Source organism: Dryas octopetala, chromosome 8 (assembly GCF_963921425.1).
Source record: "Dryas octopetala chromosome 8, drDryOcto1.1, whole genome shotgun sequence".
Lineage (NCBI taxonomy): Eukaryota > Viridiplantae > Streptophyta > Magnoliopsida > Rosales > Rosaceae > Dryas > Dryas octopetala.
The window spans coordinates 4,850,329-4,872,134 of record NC_141373.1 but is presented as its reverse complement, the minus strand read 5'-3'; the positions used below and the strand labels follow the sequence as shown (position 1 = coordinate 4,872,134).

Genomic DNA, 21,806 nt, shown 5'->3' with positions numbered 1-21,806 from the left:
TTAACAATTAGGATATTTTGTCATCCCTCACTCAGAAAAAAGAGTTTATAAGTTGAGTGCAAAAGAGATAGTTATAGACTTGTCTCGTTTGATGTTTAGGATTGATTTTGATATATTAAATTGCTAGATTCATGTGTATTCAAATAAGAAGCTTCTAACTTCAAGGAACAAGATGAAAAGAAGATAAATTAGTTATAAGGGAAAACTTATCGCTTCCAATCCCCACAAAAATGAGAGATTCATGGGGATAAGTTTCTCCTCGCTAATCCATCTTCTTTCTTCAAATTAGAATAAGTTATTCATTTTCTTCATTAAATTATTTGACATATTCATTCAAATCCTAGGCACTATATAGCTTTTGTCAATGGTCAAGTGTTTACTGTTCTAGTTAAAGAACAGCTTTAGGTCCAACAAATAGAACTAACTAGAAAGAAAATGGGCCCTAATGCCCTATTGTACCCAACTAAATCCTCAATGGAGAGGCTCACAGCAATCAGGCAAGGTGTCCAAAACAATGAGCCCAAGATCCAAGGAGTGACCAAAATTCCCAAGCCATCAGCCCCACAATTCTTCTCCTTGTAAATATGGCCCAACTCACACCTCCAGTTCCTCAACCGAAGCTCCTTACAAGCCTTAACTAAGCTCCTTGTAAATCAATATTACCTTGCTTCACTAACAATATCACAGCAGCAGAATCCATTTCAATTCTTGTTGTTTCTCTTGAAGGAGAGCAATGCTATCTTTTTACATTGTTCAATGGTAAGTAGGAGAGGTCTCATAGACAAAACTAGAATGGCCTATATATGAAAAATTGGGCCTCCTTGTACTTCAAAATATGGTGGTAATTAATGGAGAATTGCTAATTTGTTTCACATTGTGCTTTTTTTTTTTTTTTTGTGTCAGATAAATACCCCTGGTTATTAGTTAAAAATTAAAGATACGTATTTTGCTATTGAAGCAGAAATGCTGACCATGTCGTAATCGGGCTTGCTTTCTCCATGGCCACAAAGTGTTATTATTTTGACCCTTTTCTCTTTTAGTTTTGTTAACTATTTGATAAAACCCTTTCAAGGATTTTTGTAAAATTAGTCAAACTTGTGATATTTGAAGACATTTTTTTAGAAGTTTAATTTAGAAAAATAAATTTTAATTACACTCAAACTCTCCTCAAGTAGTGCTCGAATCCCCTTCAAATACTATATGACAGAATTTGTTTTTTTGGCCTCTCTACTTGATAGAGTTTAAACACTATTAAAAGAGGGGCTCGGGTAGTTTCCGGAGTTGTATTCTAAAACTCTTTAAAAACAAAAGAACAAAAAGTCTTAATAAAAAAAAAAATAAAAAAAAAGCTAGTTCCAAATTTTCCCTACCTTTTTGGCCCAACAAAGACCATCAAAAAGCCTACGTGAAATTCTAAATGAACCCAAATATTTTTATCAATGCACCCAAGTTTTCACAATTTTTCTTTTATGACAAGGATATTAGTAACAAAATGATTAAAATAGATAAACCTTTGAATTTGTAACAACTCAAACTGTGGAGAGAAATATTTTTAAATTAATAACTAGTTAAATTCTTAAAGTTATTGCAAATGTAAAAATAGAATCATGGGGCGATCATATGTGCCTTTTATTCTCATAACTAATTAACTACATATCTATAACATGAAGCAGTGTCACAAGTATAGTGACAACAAAACCCCCAAAAACAAAACAAAAAACTCATACATTGACTAGGCCACAATTAATTGTGGGGCATTTCAATAACATTGAGTCCATTCCCAAAAGACCTCTGGTTGTAGCAGTCAAGGTTGTTACCATACCCAATCCCAAGCAAGTCACAATACCTCTTAAAGAACCCAATGCGATCCTCCACCTGAGCAGTCCGACCCTTACCACACTCAAGTCCACCATTGATAATGTTTGTGATGACCCCATAACCTGGGTTCCGTCCAGCCGATTTGTCCGCCCCGGACGGACTCCACCGGCCGGTGATCACGTCGTGGCACGAGGGCTTGGGAGACTGTGGGGTCATCCAGAACCAGAGTGCTGTCTTGAAGGCAATGACAGGGTCTGAGGAAACAAGGTCTGGGTTTTTCAATAGGTCTGCCCCTATGGCTTTTCCACACTGTCCATAGTTGTAGTTCCTATATATATGTTGTGATAGTGTAAATGTCATTAATCTTGGTACATAATTTCGATGTGGGACAAAATTTAGGTATATATGCTTGCTTACCAAGAAAGTTGAATTGGACCACGGCCATAATACTGCTTTCCAGAGGCACATGGATAATTGGGATCCGAGGCACAGTAAGTTGATGGGTTTTGCTCCTTCACATAGCAATATCCCCAAGAGTATGGACCATCTGGTGCGCTTGCCCATCCCCCTGCACAATCACCATGCAAACATACAATTCAATTAAAAAATTTTGCTCATAGTGCCGCACAAAAATTGGAAGATTTATTCATGCGAAATGTGAGTGAGCGTTCAAATGCTGAAATTAGTATATTTTAAATAAAATTTAAAATGCACACGCGTTACTCACATGCAAAGCTATTATTAGTAATTCTATGTGGGTTAATTGCACAGATACATGAATATGTGCGAGCAACACGTGCAGATTTTTCAATTTAATTGACAAAAATTGTAATCTGATCGTAATTATAACCAAAATTTTAGTTTAGCCTAAAGTACATGTATGTAGCTAGCTTGTGCTGCTCTGCAGCTGCTTAAGTAAATGAATTACTGACCGGTGGTTTCATGGGAGGTTTGGCCTAAGAAAGCAGCAATCTCCCTTTTACGGGTGGCGGTGTCGCCTGTAGTAGCAAAGGCAGGGAAGGCCTTGGCAGCCGCAATGAAAGCATTGTAGGTATAAAAGCCTTTGGCAGGGCAACCACCATCATTTCGATGCTTAAGCATCTGATCGAAGGTGCCACTCGACACCAGACTCCCAATGTCCCCACCGCTAGCACCGCCGCATTGGCTTTGACAGCCAGTGCCACAGTAATCACCGCCGCTGCCACACCACCCGTACTGGCTGCAGCATTGCCCTCCCGGGCACACAGCACCCCCAGCCTGCCTTCCACACTGCTCTGCTGAGCCTCCTTGGATGGAGGACAACACAACAGAAACCAACAACAAACCCCAACACCACATTTTCGATGCTATTAATTCGTTTATTTGTGTTTTGGTTGATGTTTGAGAGTGGATGCATGAGGGGTATATATATATAGAGCGGTGGAAAAGTTAAGTCAACAATGGTGGGTTGCTACTACAATTTTCAGTCTTATCTAGTAATTCATGAAAGATAAAAGAAAACAAAAATGCTAGACTATATTTTTAGGATTCGGATTTCTGCTTGTTTTTGTTTATTTAAGTCCTATATTTACTATTCAAGAGTAAGAAATAAAAAAGAAAATGGTTTTTTAGTATTTTTTTGAGTGTGAATGAAATTTATAAACCATTAAATTTATATTATACGATTAAGATAAATAAGATAAATTAAAAGGAGAAATAAAAAATTATGGGCATGGTGATGAGGGCGGCTTCTAGGGCCTTTTTTAACTTGTTGTTCATGAATGCTAGTTATGAGGATACGTGAGTAATTGACATTCATGTCTCTGTCCTGGCCCCCCCTCCTCCCCCCCCAAAAAAAAAGATAAAGAAAAAAAATGAAATAGATTTTTAACACTTTTTTAATTGTGAATAAAGTTACATAAATTATTAAATTTATATTATACGGTTGAAATTAAAAACATAAAAAACAAAACAAAAAGAGAATTAAAATTTTATTTTTTACATCATATGTGTAGAAGTGATGTCCACAATTCTATAAAAGTGATATCTACTTATATATTCACTTTTATTAAAAAGCCAATAAAAATGTGGTATTAAAAACTATAGTACATCTAACATTATCCGAAAAGAAAATATGGGCACGGTAATGAGGGCGGCTTCTAGGGCCTTTTTAAACTTCTTGTTCATGAATGCTAGTTATGAGGATACGTGAGTGATTGATATTCATGTCTCTATGCATAAAGTTTCAAATCCCCAATTAAACAGAGAGTGCACATAATTTCAAAAGTTAAATAATAAAATACTTAGCCAGAAATACATATAATAATATAAGCAAAAGTGAACTTATATGGATATACTGTACACATGAGACTGGGTAGAGAGATCTCCAGATGAAGTCACTGACGAACCTGAATGAAGAAGCATGACGTTCACAAAGAAATAAAATAGGCAAGACTCTGCCTGCTTCTGTTGCATTTGGACGTACATTTTGGTTCATTCGAGCAAACCCCAATGCCGCAATGCGGGTTGCAGTTCAAGGCAATTTTTTATATTAAAGTTGCATTAGTTGCAACTCATTTTCTACTTTAGAGTTGAACCCCAAATGTGGGTTCCCAATGGGGAGTGCAACTCCATAGTTGCAACTTATTGTAAATATTGACATTTTCTACATCTAAGTGTCACATGTCTACTTTCTAAGTTTCTAACATCCAACCCAGCTGCAAATTAAGTACCGTAGGTCCCTCTTCCTTGCCATCTCACCAGCTCTTGCACATCACCTCTAGGCTCTACCCTTCACTTTTTGGCTTGGCCTCATGTACTGAGCCAGTTCAACTCAACTGAAACTTCATTGAGATGAACTTTGAAGTGCAACTACACCAAGTTGACCCATGCATTGGGAATACCCATTTCAGCAAAAGTTGCAAGTCTTGCACTTCAACCAGTGCATTGGGCTTGCTCTTTGCGTGTGCTTGTCAAATTTATTGCGGTGCCAAAAATCTTTTTAAATTTATTAGTGTATGTAGCGAAATGAATGAGCTAACGGATTAGAAAAATACGAGTGCATAACTTATTAAAAGTATTTTGTATGAAGTATTCTCAAATAAATTTAATCTGTGGTAATATCAATATATACCGGATAGGCAAATGAAACGATATATCATATATATTCTCAACTGTCTAACATAAACAACTCATTTATAACCCTAATTTTTTGCTATTATGTATCTATATGATTGTCATAGTGATTCTTGAATTCTTCGTTGATTATAAGAGTATACAAGTGGATCACACTTCTATTAGAAATGTGATATACTATTCAATGCATTTCTATCCAAAAGTAGAAAAGTGGCTGCTATGAAGTTCAGAATTTGGTTTTGATGCCTTGCACTTGGACCACTTTAATTGATTATTGACCCCACCTACTCTATTATCTTAGTTTAATGGATTGACTTCCAAGATGAATGTGTCGGCTACAATACCACCCTTATCTTGAACACCATTTAGGCTTATGAAAATGACCTTTTCTTTATCTGCTTTGCAATAAATTTTATGTATTGCATTAATAAGAAACAAACATTTTTTTCTTCTTTTCATAGTAACTTTCCAGCTTAGGATTCGTGTCAAATTTAGTTCTAAGGTTGGCCATTTTTCTACTAAAATGCATGCTTTATTACATATAAATTGGGTAACTCCTTTTCAATATCCATGTGTTTGATTGATGGTAACTTGCAAGGTGAAAATTAGGCAAACTATAACATTTTTTTTTTGGAATGAGAATTGTTTTATTAAATCATGATAATCCTTATACAAAGTCGGGCCTAACCAAGAAGGACCGGCAACCGCATCTAACCATACATGACAAACTATAACATTCAAGAAAAATAAATTAACTTCAAGGTTGAAAAGTCCCAGCTTCCTACCCCATCATCAATCATTATACTATGTGATTTGTTAAGAATATGATTTGGCATATACTTGGGAATTATTCCATCTTATACCAAAGGGTGGATGGGTCTATTTAGACCCAACTTTTTGCTTTTTATCCCCAACTTTATTTCTGATGACTTGTTTTCTCAGTGGATGTGGGTTGTTCAAGTTGAAAAGTTCAGCAGGCCAATTGGACCATTTAGGCCTGTTTAGAGTTGACACTTTTTGGGCTGCAGCTGACAGTACTAGACTTGTGTTTCAGCCCATCTGAAACTTGCTTTGTCCTTCCAATGGAAGCTCACCAATTTTTTTTTTTTTTTTTGGCCACTTAGCTCACCAAAATTTTTAAAGATGGTTTACTTGTTCACTCTTGAAACTTGTCCAGACTCCAGAGGTGATTGCTGTGGAAGAGGCAGACAGAAACTGCAAAGATGAGTTTAACATGTGTTTCCATTATGTAGAGGAACAGCAAGAGATTGGAACTTGATTCCATTGTCCCTGTAACAGAAAACTAGCCAGCACTGTTTTCATTGCTTAACACGTGTAAGCTGTGACCAATTAAGGTAAATGCCATTCAGTTTTGAGTGTGTATGATCATTTTTGTTGAGACAAGAAGAATCTTGACAACTCTGAAGTTTGATATTCACTCAAATTGCTAATCAAAATCACATGGGTGCCCAGCTCTGTTTTTTAAGATGACTTCTTTTTATTTTATAATTATTTTGATGATTGCTGTGGCCTAAAAATTCACATGGGTTTGTTTGCTTATGGAAGAACTGAGAAAATTATTCATTATTGTTAAATTAGAAATTCAATTGGGTTTAATTAGTGGCATTAGTGCAACCTAGAAACCCCAAAAGATTGAACTAATAATAGTTTCTTTTCCAATGAAATATTGAAATGCTCATCAAAGATTTTGTGCAATAAACGCTCATGAAATGGAGGAAGCAAATATATACTCAAAAGACTGTATCACTTTGATATCAAAAGATGTATACATGTTTTTCATATACAAAGTCAAAAAGCTAAAATCTAGTGGTTTAGGATGTTGAGAAGGGAGACTCTTGTTTTGATCAATTGTCTAAATAGGCACTCTAGTCCTCCTTCCTGATCCTGAATGCATGACTCCAGTTTGTCAAGCTGGTTGTGTGCATTATCTGCTGTTTTGTGATGAGATTTGCTTGTCTTGATGAGTGAGTGCAATGCAGCATCCACCTTTGCAAATTCATTTACTTCTATTTCTTCCTCACAAGCCACTCTGTTTGAGTGCATGATCTTGGAAACCAAGGACCAGCTGCTTGGCTGTGACTTTGGGCTGTGACTTTGGACCAAGGACAGCACTGATTCAAGCACTGTGCGAGTGACCGCTTCAACATCTCTCAACTTGCTAACAATGGCAATAGTCTCGTGGTCTTTGTTGAGGGAAGAGAAGGTGGATTCCTTCAGATTCCCCATTGCCTTGTGGATTGCCTTTTTCACCATCTTCCTGGAGGTTAAGTATTTCCTGACCTCACTTGTGAGGCCAGAACTTTCACCTCCCCGCCTTCGGATAATTGATTGAAGTTCCTGTATGCATTCCTTGGTTTGCAACAGGGCATCCTTGGCAGTGCCACAAACATCCAAGATTCTGAGAGAGCCATCTAGTAGCTCATTAGCCCATTTCTCATGGTGCTCTTGGGCTAAGGCTTGTTGAGTGAGCGGCAATTGAAGCAACCCGTCAACACAATCATGCAAGTCTTGGAGACCAGTTAGTTTGTGGCTTATTGATGATGATGATGATGTGGAGGTGGCTTCTGAAGATCTCAATCTACACAAATGTTGATCAAGTTCTTCAATGATGGGGTGTGGCCTAGAGGGGAAGCTGTTAGAGCGAGTGTGGTTTGCCATTTCTTCTTTGTGTTTTGTGGGAAGATAGAAGACCTTGTAATTTATGTACAATTCCGAGTGATGAGTTCCTTTCCATATGCATCTGCATAATATATAGTGTTGGTTGAGGAGGGGGACATGGAATCTCATCTACTTCAATAATCAGTGAGTGGTAACATGATTTTGATTTGGATCTAAATGTTCCCTTGGCAATGTTTATGCAATGTCTCTTCCCACCCCAGCATACCAACTCATGAACTGATTAATTTTGCATATTGAACCTTAGAGTATCGTATTATAATGTAACAATCATTCAATAATTAACATCTAATACATGTGGCAAAAACCATCCTTCATATATGCTTAAGTCTATACATGCAAACTCAATTATTCTGTTCAATGTATGTGATTGGTAAACTCATCTTATTTTGCAGGTCCTTGACATGATTGTTTAGCAAGGAGCCGGCAAGATCTGCATTCTGCATTAATTTGTGACCATGCATTGTGTTTTCATAGTGTAGAAAAGTGGTAAGTGGCTGGTTAGCTATGCAATGTCTCCCCATCACTAGCTTCTCAAATCATACCCAATTATATATAATCACTAAGCATCTGAACCTTCTGCTTAGATAATGCTCCATACAATTTTATTATATATGGGTCGAACCTTTTCCTCATACAAGAAAAGGTAATAACAATACCTATTCTTTAGTGTCTTTCTCATCTGTATTTATTTTCCCTCCTCTGTTTCATGCAATAGCAATAATGGTTTGACACATTTGCACATGAAAGTAAATTTATTTGTCTGCCATGGAAAATTGACAGATTTGGCATTCATTTAAATTTTTCTGAAAACTTGTTATTATGAACTAACCTTAAGATAATGCCTCATGCGTTTAATTATTGATTTGACACCATTCTATGAAATAAGCAAGTCAAGAGTGGATTGACACCTTTTCCTCATTATGCAAGAAAATGTGATGCATGTGTCTAAATACTTTTTCCCATGTGTATCTATATACTTTTTTTCTTCTGTTTTACTTTTCATGCAATAGCAATAATGGTATGTGGAAATAATATTTAAATAAAACTTTGATTGATAAATCATATCAATTTTATGGGTATCAAAATGATTGTATAATTAATATGTATTGCAAGGATTAAGCATGACCATATAATAGACTTTCTAAATTATCCTGTTGTCCCCCTAACGGAAAGGCAACCAGCACATGTTTAGTGCATAAAGCGTGTGATAATCAAGATTCAACTCCACCTTTGAATGTCAATAACTTAGTGATTATTGATTATCTGCCTTTGAGACAATTGGAATCTTACAGGCTTGACATTTGATATAATTTGCAGTAATCCCATGTGACCTCAATTATAATTTCAGAAACTCTTGTGAATTTACCTCTCAGTTGACATAGCACAATTTACTTTGTAGTTAACGTAGCTTTTTTTTTTGGGGCGCGGTGGTGTCTAATCTTGGTCTCAATCTGCTGCACAAACGTTTGTACTTTTTCTTTTCCATTAATTTTCTAAATTGACACCAACACCATGAATAGGATGGTAATTGGAATATATAGAATGTTAGTTTCTGTACTTGAAGGAATTCATGATAATAAATTAACCTTGTGGAATCCGGAATTGAATGCGTGTGAAGAGATAAAAGAAGTAGTGTCAATTTGAGTATATCATTATGTATATCAATTTGATATCTGAGGATGTATACATGTATGTACTTCGTGTACAAAATAAAAAATCTAATATCTAGTGGTTTAGGATGTTGAGCAGGGAAACTCTTGTTTTGATCATTTGCCTAAATAGGCACTCAAGTCCTTCTTCTTGATCTTGAATGCATGACTCCAGCTTGTCAAGCTGGTTGTGTGCATTATCTGCACTTTTGGGATGAGATTTGCTTGTCTTGATGAGTGAGTGCAATGCAGCGTCCGCCTCTGTAAATTCATTTACTTCTTCTTCACAAGCTACTGTCTTTGAGTGCATGATCTTGGAAACCAATGACCAGCTGCTTGGCTGTGACTTTGGCCCAGAGATGAAGGACAGCACCGACTCAAACACTGTGCGAGTGACTTCTTCAACATCTCTCAACTTACTAATAATGGCAATAATCTCGCGGTCTTTGTTGCGGGAAGAAAAGGTGGATTCCTTCAGATTCCCCATAGCCTTGTCGATTGCCTTTTTCACTATCTTCCTGGAGCTTAAGTATTTCCTGACCTCACTTGTGAGGCCAGAACTATCACCTCCCCGCCTTCGGATAATTGATTGAAGTTCATGTACGCATTCCTTGGTTTGCAACAGGGCATCCTTGGCAGTGCCACAAACATCCAAGATCCTGAGAGAACCATCTAGAAGCTCATTAGCCCATTTCTCATGGTGCTCTTGGGCTAAGGCTTGTTGAGTGAGCGGCAATAGGAGCAACCTATCAACACAATCATGCAAGTCTTGGAGACCAGTTAGTTTGTGGCTTATTGATGATGATGATGATGTGGAGGTGGCTTCTGAAGATCTCAATCTACACAAATGTGCATCAAGTTCTTCAATGATGGGGTGTGGCCTAGAGGGGAAGCTGTTAGAGCGAGTATGGTAAGCCATTTCTTCTTTGTTCTTGTGAGAAGATAGAAGGCCTTGTAGATGTAGTTAATGTACAAGTCAAACTGATGTGTTCCTTTCCATATGCATCTGATTCATATATAGTGTTTGTTGAGGAAGGGGACAAGGAATCTCATCCACTTCAATCATCAGTGGGTGGTAACATGCATGACTTCAAATTTGGATTTATATATATGTGTTCCCTAGGCAATATTTATGCAATGTCTCTTCCCACACCAGCATACCAACTCATGAATTTATTATTTTAGCATATAAATCATATAGTATCCTATGATAATATAGCAGTCATTCAATCATAATTACATATTGAAAAGCAACCTATAAATTAAAAATGCGATAGCACGAGTGGCATTGACCCTGTGTCTACTTAACGTGGAGAGGTGAAAACCATGCAATCCTACCTATCCTTCTCATATGCTTAAGCTTATAGAGACAAATTCAATTATGCTGATCAATTTATATGATTAGTTAATTCATTTTATTTTGCAGGTTCTTGACATGGTTGTTGCGCAAGGAGCATGCAAGACGTGCAACCTAATTAATTTGTGACCTTGAATAGTTGAATTGTGTTTCCATATAATTAAAATGGTAAGTAGCAGACTTGATGACTTGTACTGTTCCCCAAACAGAAAGAAAACCAGCACAATTGTCGTTATAAGTAGAAGGGTTTGAGATCTGAGTCTTCTATGTGAGTGCCATGTATTTAACAATTTGTCCCATTGGTTTGTTTCTTTTCATCTGTGTTTGACATTCATTTAAATAGTGATATGAGAGGGTGTGTTCTTAAGGGCAAGCTGTTTGTGTGAGCATGTCAGTTGGATTTGTTGGCAGTCATTTTTGTTTTCCCTACTAGGAGAAGAGAAGGTATTTCAGTTGAATGTACAATTGAGTCTAGTGATTTACCTGATCTCTTCCTCGCATAATATATATAAGACTATGAGGGGAACAAAGAGAATCTCTCAACCTTCTCTGATACAAGCAGAAATTGATAACATTATTTGTGAATGTGATACTGACGCCATGCTATATTATATTTTGAACAAGGGTGTTAAAATAAGCAAGGCATGAGCGGATTGACACCTTTTCCTCATTTCTAAGAAAAAGGCAATAACTATTCTTTAGTGTCTTCCCATGTGTATTTATAAATTTTCCATTCTGTTTCACGTAACACCTATAAAGGCTATAATGTTATTTTTATGCAGCACGTTTGCATGTGAAAAAAAAAAAAAAAAACTAATTTTCTGTGCTAATTTCCGTTGTAATCCCAGATATTAGATCTACAAACAAGGCAGAGATGAAGCCTCATGTCTACCATTATTAACATGAAGATGTAATGTTTACTGCATGCATGCTTTCCTTTGATTGTAATTAATTGGTGATTATTCATTATCTCCCTTGAGACAATTGGAATCTTGACAGCCTTGACATTTAATATCATTTTCCCAAATCCCATGTGACCTCAATTATGATTTCAAGAACTCCTGTGAATTTAACTCTCAGTTAACAGAGCAGAATTGACTTTGTAATTAACATAGCTTCTTCTTATAGTTGGTCTAGAAGGAATTCAATTTTTCCATTAATTTTCTAAATTCACACCATGTTTTGGAAGATAATTTGAATATTTAGAAGCAAAACGGTAGAATGTTTAGTTTCTGTACTTGCAGTAATTTTTGGTGGTCAGTATAATTAACCTTGTGGTCTCCGAAAATGAATGCTTTTGAAGATAGAAAAAAGATTGTAAAAATTTGAGCAGAAGAGTATATCATTATGTATATCAATTTGATAAAAGAGGATGTATACAAGTATGTTTTTCATGTACAAAATCGAAAAGCTAATATCTAGTGGTTTAGGATGTTGAGAAGGGAGACTCTTTTTTTTATCAATTGCCTAAATAGGCACTCAAGTCCTTCTTCATGATCTTGAATGCATGACTCCAGCTTGTCAAGCTGGTTGTGTGCAGTATCCTTGGGATGAGATTTGCTTGTCTTGATGAGTGAGTGCAATGAAGCATCCACCTCTGCAAATTCATTTACTTCTGTTTCTTCCTCACAAGCTACTCTCTTCGAGTGCATAATCTTAGAAACCAATGACCAGCTGCTTGGCTGTGACTTTGGCCCATTGATGAAGGACAGCAGTGATTCAAACACTTTGAGAGTGACTGCTTCAACATCCCTCAACTTGCTCACAATGGAAATAGTCTCATGGTCCATGTTGGGGGAAGAGAAAGTGGATCTGTTTGCCATTCCCTTCAGGTTGCTCATAGCCTTATGAATTGCCTTCTTCACCATCTTCCTGGAGATAAAGTATTTCCTGACCTCATTTGTGAGGCTAGCACTTTCACCTCCGCGCCTTCGTATAATTGATTGAAGTTCCTGTACGCATTCCTTGGTTTGCAACAGGGCATCCTTGGCAGTGCCACAAACATCCAAGATTCTGAGAGAGCCATCTAGTAACTCATTAGCCCATTTCTCATGGTGCTCTTGGGCTAAGGCTTGTTGAGTGAGCGGCAATAGAAGCAACCTATCAACACAATCATGCAAGTCCTGGAGACCAGTTAGTTTGTGGCTTATTGATGATGAAGATCTGGAGGTGGCTTCTGAAGATGTCAATCTACACAAATGTTCATCAAGTTCTTCATTGATGGGGTGTGACCTTGAGGGGAAGCTGTTAGAGCGAGTATGGTAAGCCATTTCTTCTTTGTGTCTTGTGAGAAGATAGAAGACTTTGTAGATGTAGTTAATGTACAATTCAGACTGTTGTGTTCCTTTCCATATGCATCTGCTTAATATATAGTGTTTGTGGAGGGAGCTCAGGGAGGGGACAAGGAATCTCATCCACTTCAATCATCAGTGAGCGGTAACATGCATGACTTCAATTTGGATTTATAAATATATGTTCGCTAGGCAATGTTTATGCTATGTCTCTTCCCGCACCAGCATACCAACTCATGAACTGATTAATATAGCATATAAAATCACATAGTATATATCCTATTATAATATAGCAATCATTCAATCATAATTAACATATTGGACAGCAATCTATAAATTAAAAATGCGATAGCACGAGTGGCATTGACCCTGTGTCTACTAATACGTGGAGAGGTGAAAACCATGCATCCTAGCTATCCTTCTTATATGCTTAAGCTTATACAGACAAATTCAATTATGCTGATCAATTTATATGATTAATTAATTCATTTTATTTTGCAGGTTCTTGACATGATTGTTGCGCAAGGAGCATGCAAGACCTGCAACCTGCATTAATTTGTGACCTTGCATTGTGTTTCCATATTGTAGAAAAATGGCAAGCAGCAGACTTGATGACTTGTACTGATTCCCAAACAGAAGGAAAACCAGCACAATTGTTGCTATAATTCGAAGGATTTGAGATCGATCTGAGTCTTCCATGTGAGTGCCATGTATTAGTCCCATTGATTTGTTTCTTCTTATCTGTGTTTGATTATTTCCTAAGAGATAACTGGGAATTAAAATATATAGACAGATTTGACATTCATTTAAATTGTGAAATGAGAGGGTGTGTTCTTCCGGGCGAGCTGTTAGAGTGAGCATGGCAATTGGGTTTTGTGGCAGCCATTTTTTCTTCTACCCTGAGAAGAGAACGTTTTTCAGTTGAATTTACAATTCAGTCTAGTGATTTTCCTCTCTTCCTTGCTTATTAATATGTAGAAGACAATGAGGGGAACAAAGAGAATCTCTTAACCTTCTCTAATACAAAAAGAAAGTGTTACCTCAATGATGTCTATGCATTTGGCATCTCAACTCATACCCAATTGTTTTTACACATAAAATAATAAAATCATATCACTGGGATCTGAACCTTAGGATGGTGCTCTATTCTGACACCATGCAATATTATATTTGGAACAGTGGTGATAAAATATGCAAGGCTCGAGTGGATTGACACATTTTCCTCATTTCCAAGTAAAAGGCAATAACCATTCTTTAGTGTCTTCCAATGTGTATTTATATATTTTCTCTTCTGTTTCAAGCAACACCAATAATGTTATTTTTATGTAAAACGTTTGCACGTGAAAACAAATTAATTCTCAATACTATCTGTCATTGTAATCGAAGATATTCGATCTACAAACAAGGCAGAGATGAAGCTAAATGTCCAGCATTAGTTAATTGACATAATTAAGATGTAAATTAATTTACATGAGTTAAAGCCCGAAGGTGAAGCCCATCACCTCATAAAACTTAGCATGAAAATGCTTATTTTGAAGTTCTCTGCTATCTACCTATCTGCCTATCTGGTTTTGGTTGTTGTATGTAGCCACTAGCCACGTACTCTCTTTTCATTTCCTAAGTTTTACAAGGCATAAATATGATCAGTGATCAATTTCAGATTATGAGGCTTAAGAAGATTCAGAGTAATCAGAAATTAACTTCTTGAATTGGAACCACAACTTGCACAAGTTTTAATCATTTCTGACCAACCAAGGATTAAAATAAGTACCACACTCACCCCACGACTACATGGAGAAACAATGTTTAAAAAAAACTTTGGCTGGTAAAGATAAATCATATGGATGTTATGGATTTTAAAAACATTGTATTACAAGAATTAAGAAACATCATATCATAGACTTCACCTTTTCTTCCTATTTTGTTGAAAGATACTCTGAGATACTGAGTGAGCATGCCAAATTATCCTGTTGTCCTCTAACAGAAAGACAGCCAGCATATGCTTAGTTCTTAAAGCATGTGTGATTCAAGTCCTCCTTTGAATCTTATTAATTAACTGTTGATTATTGATTATCTCCCTTGAGACAACTGGAATCTTGACAGCCTTGCCTTGCACAAATCCCATGTGACCTCAATCATAATTTCAAAAACTCCTGTGAATTTACCTCTCAGAACTTAGTTTGACAGAGCAGAATTGACTTTGTAATTAATACAGCTTCTTTCTTTTTGTTGGAAGAGGGGGGGGGGGGGGGGGGGGGGGGGGCTAAGCTTGGTTTGGGTATTTACAGTTAATTTTTTTAATTTTGTAATTCATCCATATGGAAGTTCTTTTTTCCATTATAGGATGATAATTGGAATATTAAGAAGGAAAATGGTAGAATATTAAAGTTCCAGTACTTGCAGGAATTCATGATAAAGAGAGAAACAAGAGCAGTAGAAATTTAAGTAAAAGAGTAATATCATCTTGTATTACAAAAGACATTACATGTATATTTCATTCTTGTACAAATATTCATGGGGAACTATCCAGGCCAACAAAAATCTTGGATATCCATGATGATAGTGCAACAAAAAATTTTCTCAGTTGCTGAGGATGTTGAGAAGGGAAACTCTATTTTTGATTAAACGCCGAAACAGACACTCAAGGCCTTCTTCTAGATCTTGAGTGCACAGTTCCAATTGTTGCAGCTCACTCTGCACATTCTCGCTGTCCATGGTGTTGTCAGATTTGCTTGTTTCTTGACATGCAAGGGAGAGCAATACAGCATCTACATCAGCAAACTCATTTACACACGCCTTTTCTTCCTCACAGGCAACTCTTTTGTTGAGCACCAGCTTGGAAACGAAAGACCAGCCCCTCAGCTTTGATTGTGCTTTTGCTCCAGAGATGAAGGACAAGAGGGACTCAAATGCTGTGAGAGAGACTGCTTCAACCTCTCTCAACACACCAATCAAAGCCACAGTCACATTATCTTTGTTGGTGGAAGAGAATGTGCTTTTTTTCTCAGAACTCTTCAAAGTCACCAAGGCCTTGCAGATTGCCTTCTTGACAACCTTCCTTGAGGCTAAGTATTTGCTGACCACATTTGTGAAGCCACTTTTACCGCCTCTTCTTCTGCGCATAATGGATTGAATTTCACGTGCACATTCCTTGGTGTGTAGCAAGGCATCCTTGGCTGCTGTGCACACATCCAAGAGCCTAAGAGAACCATCCAAAAGCTCATCCACCCATTTCTCATTGCGCTCTCGGACAAAGGCTGATTGACAGAGGGGTAACTGAAACAACTCATTGACACAGTTGTGCAAATCCAGAAGAGCACTTAACTTCTGGCTTATGGATGATGATGATGGAGAGCTGGCATCAGAAGATGATGCCACCACTCTCAACAAATGATCTTCGCATTGTTGAAATAGCGGGTGGGGTTTGGAAGGCAAGCTGATAGAGCGAATATGATAATTGGATTTCGGGTTCAAAGGTGAGGCTGCAGCCATTTTTCTTTGCTAGGAAAAAGAGAGAGCTAAAGATGGATTTGAAAGTTGTGTTTAGCAAATTTTCCTTGTTGCTTTCCTTCAACACCTGCTCTACATATATATAGTGGGGTAAGGCAGACACACAGCATCTTATCCTATCACATATCAATGATCTATAGCATGATTTCGATTTGGATCTAAAACACTATCTCAGCGATGTTTATGCAATGCTCCCCAACACCTCAAAAACTACAACTCACCACCCCATTATTTTGACTTGCACATATCTCAGAGTATCTCCAATCCAAGTCATGAAATATTGCTTCTTTTGGCTTCATATGCAAAATTTAATTATTACTTAGTGATGGGGGCTCTGCACGAGGGGCTGGCTTAAATTATTATGCAGATTCAAAATTGCATTGTGTGATGGGATCTATTCATTAATTTGCAGACAAGTACAAAAATGAAACCACTTGTAGTTTAGGCAGGCCAAGGCCAACCTCTCCGGGAGACAAGATGGGGATGCTTCACTCGTGTGCACACGTGGCTACTTAAGACACATAGTACTACACTACATTATTACCAGGTAGATGGGAGAGTGCAACATTTTACATTGATTACAAACACCTGCCAATCCTCATCATCATCACGTGTAGTACTTTCCTTGGTGCTGCAGCAAATCCGCAATGCTTATTTTATCTTCCAGCTCTCAACTTTTAGGGTTGTGTTAAATATGCTCTTTCGATAAATGGTACTTATAATGTTAAATATTTTTTACTATGCATGACAAACAATTTGATTGCCTTTTTATCAACTTGCTAAATGGCCTAACAAAAAACAAAAAAAGGAATTTTTATCTCTGTTGTGGGTTCTACTGCATATCTCTCTAAAGATTTAAACTTTTTTTTATTTTTTATTTTTTATCTGAGTCTAAAGATTGAAACTTGATTCCAAAGAAAGATGGTGACTGAGTTTTGCAACAAGTACCCATATTAGTACATAAACATGAAATATTCTCCAAGAGCAAAACTAGAAAAATTACTTGCACAATGATCCCCATGCATGCCTCTAATCTAAGCTTGAAATAACCAATTAATATATCAGTGGTTAGGTACTATAACCTAAAAAGTTAAAGCTGAACCATGCAAGATTGTGTTGATTGAGTTCAAATCATCAGTACCCATTTTGTCAGTCCTCTCTATTTGCACTTTGATGGAGACGGAAAAATGGGGCATTGGAGGGTGACCCAACCCAACTTGAGAAAACATACAGAGGTTCCAAAAAATGGTATGTATGGGTTAAATTCCTGTGTTTTGATTGTTGTGATTCGGTGAAGTTAGGTTTTTTGGGGTTGAAATTAAGGTAAGTTAAAACCCAATAAATGAAATTTTTTTTTTTTTTTTTTTTTTTGTGTTTTAGTTTTATTTCTGATTCGTTGAAATTAGTATCCAGATCATGTTATTCGACGAAAGTAGTTCTATTTGTTGAAACTTGTTGTTTGCTTTGACATGCTGGCTTTTGATGAATACTTGAAGTGGTCCCAATTTTGTGATGCACTTCCAGCACCTTACTTGGTTATTGTATTAGCACTTATTTTCTTGTTCTTTGATCTCGTCATTAACTAATCACGTACAGCAAATGATAGCAAATAATCAGGAAATTTCCAGCTTAACATAACCAATATTACAAGTTGAACTTCCATTGCATAGTTGACATATTTATTGAATAGTCTTTCAAATTGTGAGTATGCAGAGGAGGCAAGACCTGCATACACCACTTCTCTGTGTCTTTCTGAGATGCAAGAAAATAATTCAGGCTTATTATATGGGGCTGTTCAGCCTGTTCCCCGCAAAGAGAAGCAGCCACGTGGAGATTCAAATCCACCGTGCATATATGTGTGAAACTTATTTTTCTTTACTTCGGCTGAAGCTACTATGTGATTCTTAAAGATTGTTATCTGTTTATCTGTGTTTAATCATATATTAATATTTAACAGTTGAGACAATTGGAATCTTGACAATTATAATATATATCAATTAAATTGCACGAAATTCATTAAAAGCATCACTTTTTTTCTTTTTCTTTTGGCAGAAGATAGGAACATCTTGATGACTTAAGCAATGGTTTAGTTTATTCACCCTCAAGTTTTTTAACCTTTGAAAAAGATCACTCAAAAAAGTTACTTCATTGTTTATTCTTTTTCATGGGTGATTTATGCATGGGAAAAGATTGTTTGAGAACTAAAACAAGGGACTTGGTTGAATTACTTTGAAGTTTGTTTGATCATCAGTATTGCACAACTAAAAAAGATGGATAAACAATGGCATAGGGGATATATGTTTTGTGTAAAAAGAGTATATTACTTTAGAATCTGAAGAGAAAATACAAATATATCTCATTCATATACAAGTATGTGTGGTTAAACTCTGCAAAATTGGATGCCTAGTATACTGCATGATGATTTTCATGCCTAATGATTGAATATGTTCAGAAGGGAAACTCTGGTTTTGATTAAGCGCCTAAACAGGCACTCAAGTCCTTCTTCGATATCTTGAATGTTTGCCTCCAATTCGCAGAGCCAATTTTGCACATTCTCAACTTCTTCAACCTCACAAGCTACTCTTTTGGGCTGCAACAGCTTGGAAACAAATGACCAATGGCTTGACTTTGATTTCAAATTTGAACCAGCTATAAAGGACAACAAAGATTCAAACACAGCAACGGTGACTGAATCTAACTCGTTCAACATGTTGACCATGGCTGGAGTCTCATGGGTTTTGCCTGTGCACTTACTTTCCCTGACCTTTAAGGCCTTGTTCATTGCCTTCTTGACTTCCTTCCTTGAGGTAAGGTATTTCCTAACCTCACTCATGAAGCTCATGTCACCTCCACACCTTCTGCGCATAATTGATTGAAGTTCATGTGTGCTTTCCTTTGTTTGCAACAAGGCATCCTTAATGATGCCACACACATCCAGTACCCTCAAAGATCCATCCTGTAGTTCATTGATCCATTTGTCTCCACACTCATGGGCCAAAGATTGTTGAGTGAGTGGCAAAAGAAGCAACTTTTCCACACAATCATGCAAATCTTGAAGACCACTGAGTTTTTGACTTATAGATGATGATGATGAAGAAGTGGTTTCTGAAGTCTTTAATCTGCACAACTGCACATCAAATTCTGTAACAAAGGGGTGTGATCTTGAAGGTAAGCTGTTTGAGCGAGCATGGTAATGAGATTTTGAGATTGAAGGAGAGGCAGCCATCTTCTTTTTTGGAGAGGGAAGGCCTTGTACTTGCAGTTGAATGCTCAATTTGGTCTTTCAGTTTGCCTTCCTTCCCTTTGGCATCTGCTCAATATATATTACATGGTATGGGAGACAAGATCAACTCATTCTCATCACAACTCAATGAGTAGCTACGTGATTTCGATCTGGATCCAAAAATTATATCAGCGATGTTTATGCAATGTCTCCCTACCACCAGATCACCCACCTATATTTTACTTATAATATAGCAAGAGTATCTTCAATTAGGTAACAGTATCATGTGATGCATTGAACAAAAATTGTGTAGTGCACGAGTGGTATTGTACCATCTTCTATATATAAAATAAAAGCAATAGCTCTTCCATCCAGCAATCCAGCTCTGCCTGTTTGCCTCCCTGGAGACAAGTTATGTATCACTCTACCCAGGAAGTAGCCTAAATTCAATTTCAATTATCATGTAACACAGTATTTTACTTAATTAATTACAATCATGTGTAAAATCATGTATCACTCTGCCCAGGAAGTAGCTTATTATATGGGGCTGTCCCCCACAAAGAAAAGCAGCCATGTGGAGATTCAAATCGATCATACATTCATACATGTGGAACTTATTATTCTTACTTCTGCTGGAGCTACAGCTACCATGTGAGTCTCAATTATCTTGATCTGGTTTTAATCATCTCCTGACAGTTGAGAAAATTGGAATCTTGGAAACTATAATATCAATTACATTGCACGAAATTCCTGACACTAAGTTTTACAGTACTGGTTTAAAAGCCGTTGTCTAAAAAAAAAAGATGATTCAGTTTATTCACCCTAATGTATTTTTAACCTTTGAAAGAGATCATTCAGTAAAGTTACTTAATTGTTTATTTGTTTGATGGGTGATTTATGCATGGGAAAAGATAAGTGGAGAGCTAAAAAAGATGGACAAAGAAATGACATAGAGCAGATATGTTTCGTGTCAGAAGAGTATATTACTTTTCAATCTGAACAGAAAATACAAATATATCTCATTCATTTACATGTATGTATGTTTAATCTATACAAAATTGTATCCCATTATACTGCATGATAATTTTCATGCCTAATGGTTGAATATGTTGAGAAGAGAAACTCTGGTTTTGATTAAGCGCCTAAACAGGCACTCAAGTCCTTCTTCAATATCTTGAATGTTTGTCTCCAATTCCAGGAGCCAATTTTGCACATTCTCGACTTCTTCATCCTCACAAGCTACTCTTTTGGGCTGCACCAGCTTGGGAACTAATGACCAACGGCTTGGCTTTGATCTCAAATTTGAAGCAGCTATAAAGGACAACAAGGATTCAAACACAGAGACAGTCACTGCATCTAGCTCTTTCAACATGTTGACCACAGCTGGAGTCTCATGGGTTTTGTCTGTGCACTTACTTTCCCTGACCTTTAAGGCCTTGTTCATTGCCTTCTTGACATCCTTCCTTGAGGTAAGGTATTTTCTAACCTCACTCATGAAGCTCATGTCACCTCCCCGTCTTCGGCACATAATTGATTGAAGTTCATGTGTGCTTTCCTTTGTTTGCAACAAGGCATCCCTAAGGATGCTGCACACATCCAGGATCCTCAAAGATCCATCCAGTAGCTCATTGATCCATTTGTCTCCACACTCCTGGGATAAGGCTTGTTGACTGAGTTGCAACAGAAGAAAGTTGTCAACACAATCATGCAAATCTTGAAGACCACTGATTTTTTGACTTATAGATGATGATGATGAAGAGGTGGTTTCTGAAGCCTTTAATCTGCACAACTGCTCATCAAATTCTGTAACATAGGGGTGTGAGCTTGAAGGCAAGCTGTTAGAGCGAGCATGGATATGTGATTTTGAGTTTAAAGGAGAGGCAGCCATTTTCTTTTAATGGAAAAGAGAAGGTCTTGAACTTGCAGTTGAATGTTCGATTTGGTATTGCCTTCCTTCCCTTTGACCTCTGCTCAATATATATTACACGTTATTGGAGACAAGAGCAACTCATCCTCTTCACAATTCAATGAATAGCAACATGATTTCGATCTGGATCCAAAAACTTTGTCAGCAATGTTCATGCAATGTCTCCCCACCACCGGATCACCAACCCATCACCAAACTATATTTTACTTCAAAACAG

The 21,806-nt window shown here is 37.0% G+C and overlaps 7 protein-coding genes across 7 annotated transcripts; all 7 read right to left on the bottom strand.

Moving 5' to 3' along the window:
• Positions 1-1,549: 1,549 nt before the first annotated feature.
• Positions 1,550-3,186, bottom strand: LOC147276319 (endochitinase 2-like). The gene is made up of 3 exons (XM_086255785.1): positions 2,751-3,186; positions 2,236-2,386; positions 1,550-2,146 (listed from the first exon to the last, which is right to left on the bottom strand). The coding sequence occupies exons 1-3, from the start codon at positions 3,154-3,156 to the stop codon at positions 1,744-1,746; spliced, it is 960 nt and encodes a 319-aa protein (XP_086111911.1). The 5' UTR covers positions 3,157-3,186; the 3' UTR covers positions 1,550-1,743.
• Positions 3,187-6,756: 3,570 nt separating this feature from the next.
• On the bottom strand, positions 6,757-7,611 carry LOC147276318 (uncharacterized). The gene has a single exon (XM_086255786.1). It carries the CDS (start codon positions 7,609-7,611, stop codon positions 6,757-6,759), a length of 855 nt encoding a protein of 284 aa, XP_086111912.1.
• A 1,746-nt stretch (positions 7,612-9,357) lies between these two features.
• LOC147276317 (uncharacterized) lies at positions 9,358-10,215 on the bottom strand. The gene has a single exon (XM_086255787.1). The coding sequence runs from the start codon at positions 10,198-10,200 to the stop codon at positions 9,358-9,360; it is 843 nt and encodes a 280-aa protein (XP_086111913.1). The 5' UTR covers positions 10,201-10,215.
• A 1,727-nt stretch (positions 10,216-11,942) lies between these two features.
• On the bottom strand, positions 11,943-12,923 carry LOC147276316 (uncharacterized). The gene has a single exon (XM_086255083.1). The coding sequence runs from the start codon at positions 12,906-12,908 to the stop codon at positions 12,057-12,059; it is 852 nt and encodes a 283-aa protein (XP_086111209.1). The 5' UTR covers positions 12,909-12,923; the 3' UTR covers positions 11,943-12,056.
• A 2,586-nt stretch (positions 12,924-15,509) lies between these two features.
• On the bottom strand, positions 15,510-16,421 carry LOC147276315 (uncharacterized). The gene has a single exon (XM_086255216.1). The coding sequence runs from the start codon at positions 16,419-16,421 to the stop codon at positions 15,510-15,512; it is 912 nt and encodes a 303-aa protein (XP_086111342.1).
• A 2,449-nt stretch (positions 16,422-18,870) lies between these two features.
• On the bottom strand, positions 18,871-19,665 carry LOC147276314 (uncharacterized). Its single transcript, XM_086254148.1, has one exon. It carries the CDS (start codon positions 19,663-19,665, stop codon positions 18,871-18,873), a length of 795 nt encoding a protein of 264 aa, XP_086110274.1.
• Positions 19,666-20,755: 1,090 nt separating this feature from the next.
• On the bottom strand, positions 20,756-21,550 carry LOC147276313 (uncharacterized). The gene has a single exon (XM_086254144.1). The coding sequence runs from the start codon at positions 21,548-21,550 to the stop codon at positions 20,756-20,758; it is 795 nt and encodes a 264-aa protein (XP_086110270.1).
• Positions 21,551-21,806: the final 256 nt, after the last annotated feature.